Source organism: Hemiscyllium ocellatum, assembly GCF_020745735.1.
Source record: "Hemiscyllium ocellatum isolate sHemOce1 chromosome 27 unlocalized genomic scaffold, sHemOce1.pat.X.cur. SUPER_27_unloc_2, whole genome shotgun sequence".
NCBI classification, from domain to species: Eukaryota; Metazoa; Chordata; class Chondrichthyes; order Orectolobiformes; family Hemiscylliidae; genus Hemiscyllium; species Hemiscyllium ocellatum.
Window position 1 is genome coordinate 2,315,558 of NW_026867487.1, and position 12,478 is coordinate 2,328,035.

Sequence of the window (12,478 nt, forward strand, 5' to 3'; positions counted from 1 at the left end):
TCCACTGCTGTTTGCGGGAGAGCCCTCCAAACCTCTCCCACCACAAAGTGTTTCCCAGCACCCCTCCGGAATGTTCGGGCCCTCGTTCTCGTCCGAGAATCCCCAAACTGCCTTGATCTAACCCTGTTAATATCGTGCAAGCTTGGGTCAGACTACCTCTAAACGTTCTGAGTTGGAGAGAAAACAGGCCGGTTTTGTATCTTTACAAAAAATTAACAAAGAACTAAGGACGCAGGAAATCAGAAACTGCTGCTAGCAGGTCGGCCAGCATCTGTGGCGAGAAAGCAGAGTGAACCTTTTGGGTCCAGCGACCCTCTTTCAGGAGAACATTCACTCTGTTTTTCTCTCTGCAGGTTACTGTCAGACCTGCTGAGTTTTCCCAACACTTTCTAACTGTGTTTCCAGTTTGTGCGCTCGCCCCTCACGACTTAACCCCCAAAGTCCAGGTGTCCCTCCAGTAAACGGAGATCAACTCCCTCCAAGGTCAGTATATCCTTTCGAAGATGTGGGATGGGGAGGGGGAGCCCCTGCTCGATTGGCCCTCCCCACTCACAAATCTCCCCTGCCCTCCACCGCCGACGCTCAGTAACAAGCAGGTGGTGACCACACACGGCGTGGATGACTGGTTCGCGATGGGCAGCTCACCGCGGGTAACAAATACAAAGCCAGCTCACAATGCGATGTACAAATGGTTAACGATCACACCCCGTTTCACCTTACTGGACTTCAGCGTAACGGTCTTTTAGAGCTAAGTTGCTTTTTGTTTGCCTTAGGGCCGCCTTCATGCCATTTATGGAAATGTGCTTTGAAGAAATCTTCCGCATTAATGATGTGAGTATCTGATTCCTGGCTGCGTTAAGGTAGCCGACCTACTGCTGCAGCTCCTCACCCCTTGGCCCCATGTCCCATTAAATCCCAGCGAGGGTCGGTGGGTATAGCAGCTGAGCACCCGTCTTTCAGATTACACTATCGGTTGGACACTCCGTGGGAGGCTAGGACAGGCGGAGGACCTCCGAGGGTCTACAGCCCGGTCCCTCCTGTTCAAACCCCAAATACAGGAGCTCGCAACGGCTGACCAGATGTAGATATATCTGCCAAATGGGGCAGCGCTGAGGGACAGGGCGCTGTGGGAGGGTCAGTGTGGAGGGAGAGGGCACTGTCGGAGGGTCAGTGTGGAGGGAGAGGGCACTGTCAGAGGGTCACTGCTGAGGGAGTGCCGCACTGTCGGAGGGTCAGTGCTGAGGGAGTGGGCACTGTCGGAGGGTCAGTGCTGAGGGAGAGGGCACTGTCGCGGTGTCAGTGCTGAGGGAGGGGACGCTGTTGCAGTGTCAGTGCTGAGGGAGCAGGCGCTGTCGGAGGGTGAGTGCTGAGGGAGCGGACGCTGTCGCAGTGTCAGTGCTGAGGGAGCGGTCGCAGTGTCAGTGCTGAGGGAGTGGGCACTGTCGCGGTGTCAGTGCTGAGGGAGCGGGCACTGTCGGAGGGTCAGTGCTGAGGGAGCGGGCGCTGTCGGAGGGTCAGTGCTGAGGGAGCAGGCGCTGTCGGAGGGTGAGTGCTGAGGGAGCGGGCGCTGTCGGAGGGTGAGTGCTGAGGGAGCGGACGCTGTCGCAGTGTCAGTGCTGAGGGAGCGGTCGCAGTGTCAGTGCTGAGGGAGTGGGCACTGTCGCGGTGTCAGTGCTGAGGGAGCGGGCACTGTCGGAGGGTCAGTGCTGAGGGAGCGGGCGCTGTCGGAGGGTCAGTGCTGAGGGAGCGGGCGCTGTCGGAGGGTCAGTGCTGAGGGAGGGGACGCTGTCGCGGTGTCAGTGCTGAGGGAGCGGGCGCTGTTGCGGTGTCAGTGCTGAGGGAGCGGGCACTGTCAGAGGGTCAGTGCTGAGGGAGCGGGCGCTGTCGCGGTGTCAGTGCTGAGGGAGCGGGCGCTGTCGGAGGGTCAGTGCTGAGGGAGCGGGCACTGTCGGAGGGTCAGTGCTGAGGGAGAGGGCACTGTCGGAGGGTCAGTGCTGAGGGAGAGGACGCTGTCGGAGGGTCAGTGCTGAGGGAGAGGACGCTGTCGGAGGGTCAGTGCTGAGGGAGAGGGCGCTGTCGGAGGGTCAGTGCTGAGGGAGCGGGCACTGTCAGAGGGTCAGTGCTGAGGGAGCGGGCGCTGTCGCGGTGTCAGTGCTGAGGGAGCGGGCGCTGTCGGAGAGTCAGTGCTGAGGGAGCGGGCGCTGTCGCGGTGTCTGTGCTGAGGGAGCGGGCGCTGTCGCGGTGTCAGTGCTGAGGGAGCGGGCGCTGTCGCAGTGTCAGTGCTGTGATGCTTTGGGATGTCCTGTAGTGTAAAAGGTGCGACAGAAATGCAACGCTGGCCTTATCTCTGACCCAGGCACAGTTTTTGTTTTTATTTGCCTCGTTTGGAATAATCGCGCTGCTTTAACATCTTTCGCAGTATCCTCACGTCAACGTCAGGAAGTCTGCTTACGAAGCAGTTGGCCAGTTCTGCTGTGCCCTTTACAAAGTTGCTCAGGAAAACCCAACTGACCAAAACTTGGAAGGTAAGAGTTTTTTGTTAACCTCAGGGAGGGGGCTTGCGTTTCCCAGGACCATGAGGCCTGTGCTCCATCGGAAGTGCAGGGGCCCAATTGCTCTTCTGTCGTGGTCTCTAATGTAGGATTCATGAGAGAGCTTCTTCCCAGGCTGTGGAACTCTCCCTTACAGGGAGTGGTTGCCAACAGTGTGGCTGTTTGAGGGACACCGATAGAGGAAGATATAGAAGGATATAATCCTGGATTGAGATTAAGAAGGAGTGAAGGGTGGCTTGTGTGGAGCAGGCTCACGTTGTGGGGCAGAGTGGACTGTTTCTGTCCTGTGGACTGTTATTAACCGAAGTATCAGCGTTTTTCTTTTGTTGAAGGAGTCTTCAGTGTTTATCATGGCGAGACATATCAGTTTCTGTGTTGCGTTTCTTTTTTTTTGACAAGTTTCCTTGAATTCCACGTCATTGGTCATTCCCAGAAACAAACTGTGCAGATCCTTGTGATCCAGAGCATATCCAGTATCCAACTAAATGTAGAAAGGGCCCCGGACTTCCGAAGATGGCTCCTCCTCTGCCTGCCACGGCCCAGTGGGAGGATTGTCCCGTCTCCCCCAGCTCACGTTTCCCGGGAAGATGAGGCCTGAGCTGCATTGAGCTCAACCAACCGTTGCTGCAGGAGTGCCGCTCTGTCCCAAGTGTCATCCTTCGGGATAAGTTCAAACATTTCTGGCAGAATAAAAGCAGGAGGTTTGCTCATGTCCTGAAGCCAATATGTAACCTTTCAGTCTAACCCCCGAAACAGCAGTCCTGGCAATGTCACTGGGCTGCTTATCCAAGCCCCCAGGTGGGAGCGTGCGTTTCAATCCTTCCATGGTCAACGCTCACATTTCGATCTGATTTTTTTTAAAAATCGGGATGTGAAGGGCTATGAATAGTCGTATCTGGGTCACTCATACCCCTCAGGCAAAGACAGCTGCCTCCCTAAATTGGTGTGGACTGCAGTCTCACTGTCATGTGGCTGCCTGTTCAGTGCTCTCTGAGTAATTGGGGCTGGACGATAAATACAGGCCCAGCCAGTGACACCCACGTGGGCTGAGCTAATCGAGGTACATGGAGTAATATTTAAGACTCTCGAGTATCAAGACGATCGAGGGTTACGGGGAGAAAGCGGGAGAATGGGGTTGAGAAGCCATGATTAAATGGCGGAGCAGACTCGGGTGGGCTGAATGGCCTCATTTCGGCCCCTATGTCTGAAAAGCAGCATTTGCCCAATTCCTTTCTCGTCACCGCCATCGAGGCTGCTCCAGCACCCTTTTCAGGCAGTTCTGTTCCAGACGCATCGATGCATAAAATTCAAACTCTTCCCGTTGCATCTCGAGCTGTTTTACCTAGTGTGTGTGTGTGTGTGTGTGTGTGTGTGTGTGTGAGAGTGAGTGAGTGAGTGTGTGTGTGTGTGTATGTATGTATGTATGTATATAGGAGTATCTGTGTGTGTGTATAGGAGTGCCTGTGTGAGAGTGTGTGTGTGTGTATAGGAGTGCCTGTGTGAGTGTGTGTGTGTGTGTGTGTGTGTGTATATAGGAGTACGTGTGTGTATAGGAGTGCCTGTGTGAGTGTGTGTGTGTGTGTATATAGGAGTGCGTGTGTGAGAGTGTGTGTGTGTATATAGGAGTGCCTGTGTCAGAGTGTGTGTGTGTGTGTGTGTATAGGAGTGCCTGTGTCAGAGTGTGTGTGTGTGTGTGTGTGTGTATAGGAGTGCCTGTGTGAGAGTGTGTGTGTGTGTGTGTATAGGAGTGCCTGTGTGTGTGTGTGTGTGTGTATAGGAGTGCCTGTGTGAGAGTGTGTGTGTGTATAGGAGTGCCTGTGTGAGAGAGTGTGTGTGTGTGTGTGTGTATAGGAGTGTGTGTGTGTGTATAGGAGTGTGTGTGTGTGTGTGTGTGTGTGTATAGGAGTGCCTGTGTGTGTGTGTGTGTATAGGAGTGCCTGTGTGTGTGTGTGTATAGGAGTGCCTGTGTGAGAGTGTGTGTGTATAGGAGTGCCTGTGTGTGTGTGTGTGTGTATAGGAGTGCCTGTGTGAGAGTGTGTGTGTGTGTATAGGAGTGCCTGTGTGAGAGTGTGTGTGTGTATAGGAGTGCCTGTGTGAGAGAGTGTGTGTGTGTGTGTGTATAGGAGTGCCTGTGTGTGTGTGTGTGTGTATAGGAGTGCCTGTGTGTGTGTGTGTATATAGGAGTGCCTGTGTGTGTGTGTGTGTGTGTATATATAGGAGTGCCTGTGTGAGAGTGTGTGTGTGTGTATGTATAGGAGTGCCTGTGTGTGTGTGTGTGTATATAGGAGTGCCTGTATGAGTGTGTGTGTGTGTGTATATAGGAGTACCTGTGTGTGTGTGTGTATAGGAGTGCCTGTGTGAGTGTGTGCGTGTGTGTGTGTATATAGGAGTGCCTGTGTGAGAGTGTGTGTGTGTGTATATAGGAGTGCCTGTGTGAGAGTGTGTGTGTGTGTGTATATAGGAGTGCCTGTGTGTGTGTGTGTGTGTGTGTGTGTGTGTGTGTGTGTGTGTATATATAGGAGTGCCTGTGTGAGTGTGTGTGTATAGGAGTGCCTGTGTGAGAGAGTGTGTGTGTGTGTGTGTGTGTGTGTGTATAGGAGTGACTGTGTGAGAGAGAGTGTGTGTGTGTGTGTGTATAGGAGTATGTGTGTGTATAGGAGTGCCTGTGTGTGAGAGAGAGAGAGAGAGAGAGAGTGAGTGTGTGTGTGTGTGTGTGTGTGTGTGTGTGTGTGTGTGTGTGTGTGTGTGTATAGGAGTGCCTGTGTGAGAGTGTGTTTGTGTATAGGAGTGCCTGTGTGTGTGTGTGTGTGTGTGTGTGTGTGTGTGTATAGGAGTGCCTGCGCCTGTGTGTGTGTGTATAGGAGTGCCTGCGCCTGTGTGTGTGTATAGGAGTGCCTGTGTGTTAAAGCTCACCGGCCTGTGATTTATTGCCCTGCTCCCTCTGCGATGTGCTGGTGCCTGCTGTTTTGGAGCTGTGTCACACTGTGGGTGCTCATTGCAGTAACGTTCAGTTTACAGTTTATGGCAGCTACGTTCCCTCCACTCACTGCCAGGCTGCCTGTAAGCATAGAGTCCGTAAAACAGGCCCTTCGTCCCAACAATTCCAAACCAACCCTCCAGACCCATTCCCCACACTATTATTCTACGCTTACCCCTAACTATTGCAGCGAACCTTCACATCCCTGAGCACTATGGGTAATTTAGCACGGCCAATCCACCCTAACCTGCACATCCCTGGGCACTATGGGTAATTTAGCATGGCCAATCCACCCTAACCTGTACATCCCTGGGCACTATGAGTAATTTAGCATGGCCAATCCACCCTAATCTGCACATCCCTGGGCACTATGGGTAATTTAGCACGGCCAATCCACCCTAACCTGCACATCCCTGGGCACTATGAGTAATTTAGCATGGCCAATCCACCCTAACCTGCACATCCCTGGGCACTATGGGTAATTTAGCATGGCCAATCCACCCTAACCTGCACATCCCTGGGTACTATGGGTAATTTAGCATGGCCAATCCACCCTAACCTGCACATCCCTGGGTACTATGGGTAATTTAGCATGGCCAATCCACCCTAACCTACACATCCCTGGGCACTATGGGTAATTTAGCACGGCCAATCCACCCTAATCTTCACATCCCTGGGCACTATGGGTAATTTAGCACGGCCAATCCACCCTAACCTGCACATCCCTGGGTACTATGGCTAATTTAGCACGGGCAATGCTCCCTCACCTGCACATCCCTGGGCACTATGGGTAATTTAGCATGGCCAATCCACCCTAACCTGCACATCCCTGGACTGTGGGAGGAAACTGGAGCCCCCAGAGGAAACCCACACTGGCACTGGGGGGAGAATGTGCAAACTCCACACAGACAGTCACCCCGAGGCTGGGATCGAAGCCGGGTCCCTGCCGCTGTGAGGCTGCAGTGCTAACCACTGAGCCACAGTGCCGCCCTGTTCCTGAGGAGATCTGTTTCGGCGTGAGGAACGTGGGGGGACAGCTTTTAATTCAGCTCCTGCTTCTCCCATGGGTTAAGGAACCAGACGTGTTCAAAAGGTCCTTGTGTTTGCAGAGCAGTTGGGATGTATTCCTACATCCCGTTCTCTCCCCGGCGTGCCCACATCCCCCAAACGAAACACTGGATTTTACCAAGCGGTTATTACAACTTGCAGCGAAGGAGGGAAACTGCTGGGCTGTCAACAACGGGGTGGGGTGGGGTGGGGGCGTTCCGAGGCTCTCAGTTCCCCAGAAGCGTTCCCTCTGATCACGGCTGGCCTGCGTCCTAAACACCATTCCCCTTCCTTCGTCCATCACAGAGACTCGGAGGAAAAGAAAACTAGAGCTCGTTATGTTTAAAAACGCAGCAGAATTCCTTCTCTGTGGTGTTCAGGATATCAGTCAGCTCAGCCGTGGTCCCATGGAATGCCAGAGGAAAGACTCGAGGGGCCCAAATGGCATTTTGTCTCCTCCATTCATAGCCAACCATCTCCCAGCCACCAACGGTGTCAGCTCCCTCATCACACACAGGTATTCCACATAAACACCAGAGACTGGTGGCCGAGGTGTTGTAGCTGGTTAGCTGGGAGAGTTTGGCAGTGCACAGACTCCCACATGGCCTCTGCTGCTTTAGCTGTGAGCAGTTCCACATTTCTCCGTCTCTAGTGCTAACTTTTCCACCCTGCGGCCGTAAATTAGAATCGGGAGAGACTTTAGTTGCCTGGTTTCTTTATTCAGTTTGCTTTGCTTTCTGGTTTTGCTGGGAAGAGGTATTCCTGATTGCACCCTCGCACGGTTCTGGTGTAGTGTATGACCGGGAGCTGTGAATCTCTGTGGGGAAGCATTTGCTGCTTGAAGTCGTGCCCTCCTCCCTCCTGCAGTTCTCCCCCCGCACCCCAGCCCTTAGTGAGTTTTGAGAAGATTTGTCGCTCAGGTTGCGGTTTTAGATGTAGGTTTGCTCGCTGAGCTGGAAGTTTCGTTTCCAGACGTTTCGTTACCCCTCTAGGTAACATCTTCAGTGGGCCTCAGGCGAAGCAATGCTGAAAATTCCTGCTTTCTATTTATGTATTTGGGTTTCTTTGGGTTGGTGATGTCATCTCTGGTGACGTTATTTCCCGTGGTGAAGTCACTTCCTGTTCCTTTTCTCAGGGGGTGGTGGATGGAGTCTAACTCATTGTGTTTGTTGATAGAGTTCCAGTTGGAATTCTAGGAATTCTCATGCGTGTCTCTGTTAGGCTTGTCCTCGGATGGATGTATTGTCCCAGTCGAAGTGGTGTCCTTCCTCATCCATGTGTGAGGGTACTAGTGAGAGAGGGTCATGTCGTTTTGTGGCCAGTTGGTGCTCATGTGTCCTGGTGGCTAGTTTTTAGAACATTATTTCAACGCGCCAACACACAGTGCAGCACAGAGGAACTACGCAGAGCAGAGAAAACTCACCTATACCATGTATCCGAAAAGAATGGGTCCCCAGTGAACACAGTCCGCCAATTTTTCAGCAACAAACCCAAATGGGCAGACAAAACACATCCAGAAACCCGAGGCACTCCCCCCTACATCAAAGACATCTTGGAAATGACTGCCAGACTACTCAGACCCCTTGGCATCATGCTAGCCCACAAACCCACCAACACACTAAAGCAGCAGCTAATGAACTTGAAAGACCCCATACAGACAAGCAAAACTAACATCATTTACAAAACACTGTACAAGGACTGTAACAAACACTACATTGGACAAACGGGCAGAAAACTAGCCACCAGGATACATGAACACCAACTGGCCACAAAACGACATGACCCTCTCTCACTAGCACCCTCACACATGGATGAGGAAAGACACCACTTCGACTGGGACAATACCTCCATCCGAGGACAAGCCAAACAGAGACACGCACGAGAATTCCTAGAATTCCAACCGGAACTCTATCAACAAACACATGGAATTCGACACCCATCTACCACCCCCTGAGAAAAGGAACAGGAAGTGACTTCACCACAGGAAATAACATCACCAACCCCAAGAAACCCAAACATATAAATAGCAAGCGGGAGTTTTCAGCATTGCTTCGCCTGAGGCCCACTGAAGATGTTCCCTAGAGGGGTAACGAAACGTCTGGAAATGAGCCTTCCAGCTCAGCGAGCAAACCTACACCCAAAACCCCAGCCCTGTTGCAGGCCGTGACCTCGGGTGTCCTTTGCTGCCACCAGGTTTCCAGAAGTTGCTCGCCATGGTGTTTCCGAACTACTTGAAAACCATTCACGAGGAGAAGGACCGCCTCGTGGTCATGACCATCCTGGAGTCCATGAACAACGTGCTGAAGAGCTGCAAAGGGGACACGCTGAAGGAGCCAGGCCGCCTGGACGAGATCTGCAAAGCCATCCGCAACGTACTGCAGAAGAAGGTCAGCCCGGCGGCCGCGCGTCCTCTCCCGGTGCCCTCGGCCATGCCTGGTTTGTGAAGGTTAGAGCATGGGGCCGGTCAGGGCAGCATCCGAGGAGCAGGGAAATCCACCTTTTGGGCAAAAGCCCCTTCGTCAGGAATGGAGACACAGAGTCCAGGGGGGTGGAGAGATAAATAGGGCTGGGGAGTGGGGTTTGGGGAGACGGGAGCTGAGAGCGGATGGAGGTGGGGGTAAAGGTCATAGGTCAGAGAGGAGGGTGAGCGGACAGGTGGGAAGGAAGATGGACGGGTCACGAGGACGGTGCTGAGCTGGAAGGTTGGAACTGGGGTGAGGTGGGGGAAAGGGGAAATGAGGAAACTGGTGAAGTCCACATTGATGCCCTGGGGTTGAAGCATTCCGCGGCGGAAGGTGAGGCGTCCTTCCTCCAGGCGTCTGGTGGTGAGGGAGCGGCGGTGAAGGAGGCCCAGGACCTGCATGTCCTCGGCAGAGTGGGAGGGGGAGTTGAAATGTATCCGTTGCTCCCGATGCGTTTTCGGGAACATCTCCGGGACACCCACACCAATCAACCCCACCGCCCCATGACCTGTCCCGCCTGTCTATCTTCCTTCCCACCTACCCACTCCACCCTCCTCTCCGATGTATCACCTTTACTCCCACCTCCATCCACCTATTGCACTCTCAGCTACCTTCTCCCCAGCCCCACTCCCTCCGGGAGCTCTCAGCCCCTTTCCTGATGAAGGACTCCGGCCCGAAACATCGATTAGCCTGCTCCTCGGATGCTGCCTCGACCTGCTGTGCTTTTCCAGCCCCACACTCTAATCGTGACTCCAACCTCCAGCATCTGCAGGAGCCATTTGTGCCTGTTTTTTTTTTGTTTGAGGATGCCAGGTGATTGCCTTTCTTGGTGCTGACTCTGCCCGTTGTGTCTTGCAGACAGCTTGCCAAGACCCGGAGAACGACGAGACCGAGTCGGATGAAGAGCAGGAGGTAGGAATGCCAGCGTTTGCAAACGTCGAACAAACGTCAAATGTTTCCGGTTTTGAATCCCCGCCGATCCCCCTGCCGGCTCCTAACGTTACGATTGGCGGCCGATGTATCTGTGTTGCTTGTACCTATTCAGTGGTTTTTCTTTGACTTGTTGGAAACCCCTTCGATTGTGGCTGGTCAAAGCTGAATGAGTTTACTGGGGTTCCTGGCACTGGAGTGACAGTTAATGGCTAGCCTTCACCCCGAGGGAGGCTGGGCAACCGGATACCCAACCCAGGGTTCCTCGTGGATAGAGAAAGCGTTCCCTCGTCTTTGTTTGGAATAGGGTCCCCCTTCATTTTTAAACGGCCACCCCTTGTTCTAGTTTCTCTCACGTCCACTCGGCCAAGTCCCCTCCCAATCCTTTAGCTGTTTCAACTGAGTCACCTCTGGCTTCTCCCAACCTCCCAGAGCGTACAGGCCGAACCTGTCTGGGCTTTCCTCATTCCGGGGATTAGTCGGCAATAAACCTTCTCTGAACTGCTTCCAACACACTGTACTTCCTTGTGTCAGTTAAGTGGCCAGGGCAGCACACTGTGCTCCAGATACAGAAACCATAACTTAAGCATTATCTCTTGACTCTTACAGGAGAACACAGCATCCTTACCAGCTTTCCGAATTCCTTGTTACACCTGCCTCTGTGATTCACACACTGAGACACCCAGACCCCCCTCAATGCCAGTTTTCTACTTCCTGCCAATTTCCCACTTCCCCACAATGTATTCCATTTCTGTCCACTCGCAGAACCTGTCTCTATCTCTTTGCTGTCTCCGTTACGTGCCCTTCACAACTCCCTTTCCTGTCTACCTTTTGTGTCATCGGCAACTTTACCTCCCATACTTTCAAACCCTCCGTCCAAATTATTTTCTGTAAAGTATAAAGAGTTCATGTCCCAGTACTGAGTCCTGTGACACACCACTCACTCGTGTACAAGACCCACTTATTCCCACTCTCTCGTTCCGGTTAACCAGCCGATCTGGGCGGCACGGTGGCTCAGTGGTTAGCACTGCTGCCTCACAGCACCAAGGACCCAGGTTCGATCCCAGCCTCGGGCAACTGTCTGGGTGGAGTTTGCACATTCTCCCCGTGTCTGTGTGGGTTTCCTCCCACAGTCCAAAGATGTTCAGGTTAGGTGAATTGGGCATGCTAAATTGCCCGTTGTGATAGGTGCATTATTCAGAGGGAAATGGTGTCTGGGTGGGTTACTGTTCTGAGGGTCGGTGTGGACTTGTTGGGCCACACTCTAGGGAATCTAATCTAATCTTCTGTCCGTGCCAACCTGATGGCGCCCGCTGCACTAGGTAGCTTGTATTTCCCTCAGTACCTATCAAATGCCTTCTGGAAATCTAAGGAAGATACATTGACTGGTTTATCTACAGCACCAGTTCAGACCATTAGACATTGGAGCAGAAATTAGGCCATTCAGCCCATCGTGTCTGCTCCACTGTTCAATCATGCTGGTAAGTTTCTCATCTCTATTCTCCCGCTTTCTCCTCATCACCCTTAATACTCCAGAAGCTGGCTACCTCAGTCTTAAATATACTCAATGACCTGACCTCCACAGCCTTCCTCAAAGGACCCCAACAAATTAGTCAACCATGATTTCTCTTTGACAAGACCATGTCAGCTTGAACTTATCCCGGTGCCCGGTTCTAATGTCTTCAGGAACAGCTTCTAACGTTTTCCCTCTGACAGAGGTTAAGCCGACCGGCCTGTACGTTCCTGCTTTCTGTCTCCCAGTCTTTTTTTTTGGAATGGTTTTCCAATTGAAGGAACCTGGCATGAGTATAGTGGGTTTTGGGAAATGACCTGACTCGCTACGTTTTTGAAGATCCCAGGGTGAAATCCATCAGGATCCAAGAACCTGCAGTTTCAACAGTCTTGCTTACTCCCATTTCCCTGGTGCCTGTGATGATGTTCATGAGTTCCTTCCTTCTCAGTCCTGATCTACAGCTCCTTTCAGGATGCTCCTCGTCTCTTAGCACAGAATATCTGTCATCTCCTTATCTTCCATTACTAATTCCCAGACTCCTCCTCTACGTGACCACCACTCACTGTGTTAACTCTCTCTTCTTCTGTTCATATCCGAAGAAACTTCTCCTGATTTTAATCCTTTTGGGCTTAGCCCACTTTTTTTCATTCCGTTATAATCTTTGAGTAATTTTTAGTAACATTCAGGGCTAAGTGTAGATTTAGAGTTGTTTTTGAGGTCCTTTTCTATACAGTATGATTTTTTTTAGATTCTGCCCCATCTCTGACCTGCTGTTTATCTGTGTCTTTCCTTAGTCTTTTGCATTTGATACTACCTTTTGGCTTATTTAGTTAACAGTGGGTGGGCAGGTGGATCTATCTCTTATTTGTTGGAATGTATCTATTCTGCATTTAGATATCACCTTAAATCATCCCTATTGCCCGATCCTAACCCATTGGCCAGTTTGCTTTCATTTGTTTGAATTCTAAATAGTCTCGGAGCCACACTTCGCTCCCTT

General features: G+C 52.1%; 1 protein-coding gene across 1 annotated transcript in view; it reads left to right on the plus strand.

Annotated features, from left to right (window-relative positions):
- ipo4 (importin 4) overlaps positions 1–12,478 on the plus strand; it is a 65,732-nt gene that overhangs the window by 36,207 nt on the left and 17,047 nt on the right. The window contains exons 21-24 of the mRNA XM_060821725.1: positions 774–831; positions 2,420–2,525; positions 8,770–8,963; positions 9,897–9,950. Of these exons, the coding sequence (XP_060677708.1) occupies positions 774–831; positions 2,420–2,525; positions 8,770–8,963; positions 9,897–9,950 (412 nt within the window). The remainder of the gene's footprint in view (positions 1–773; positions 832–2,419; positions 2,526–8,769; positions 8,964–9,896; positions 9,951–12,478) is intronic.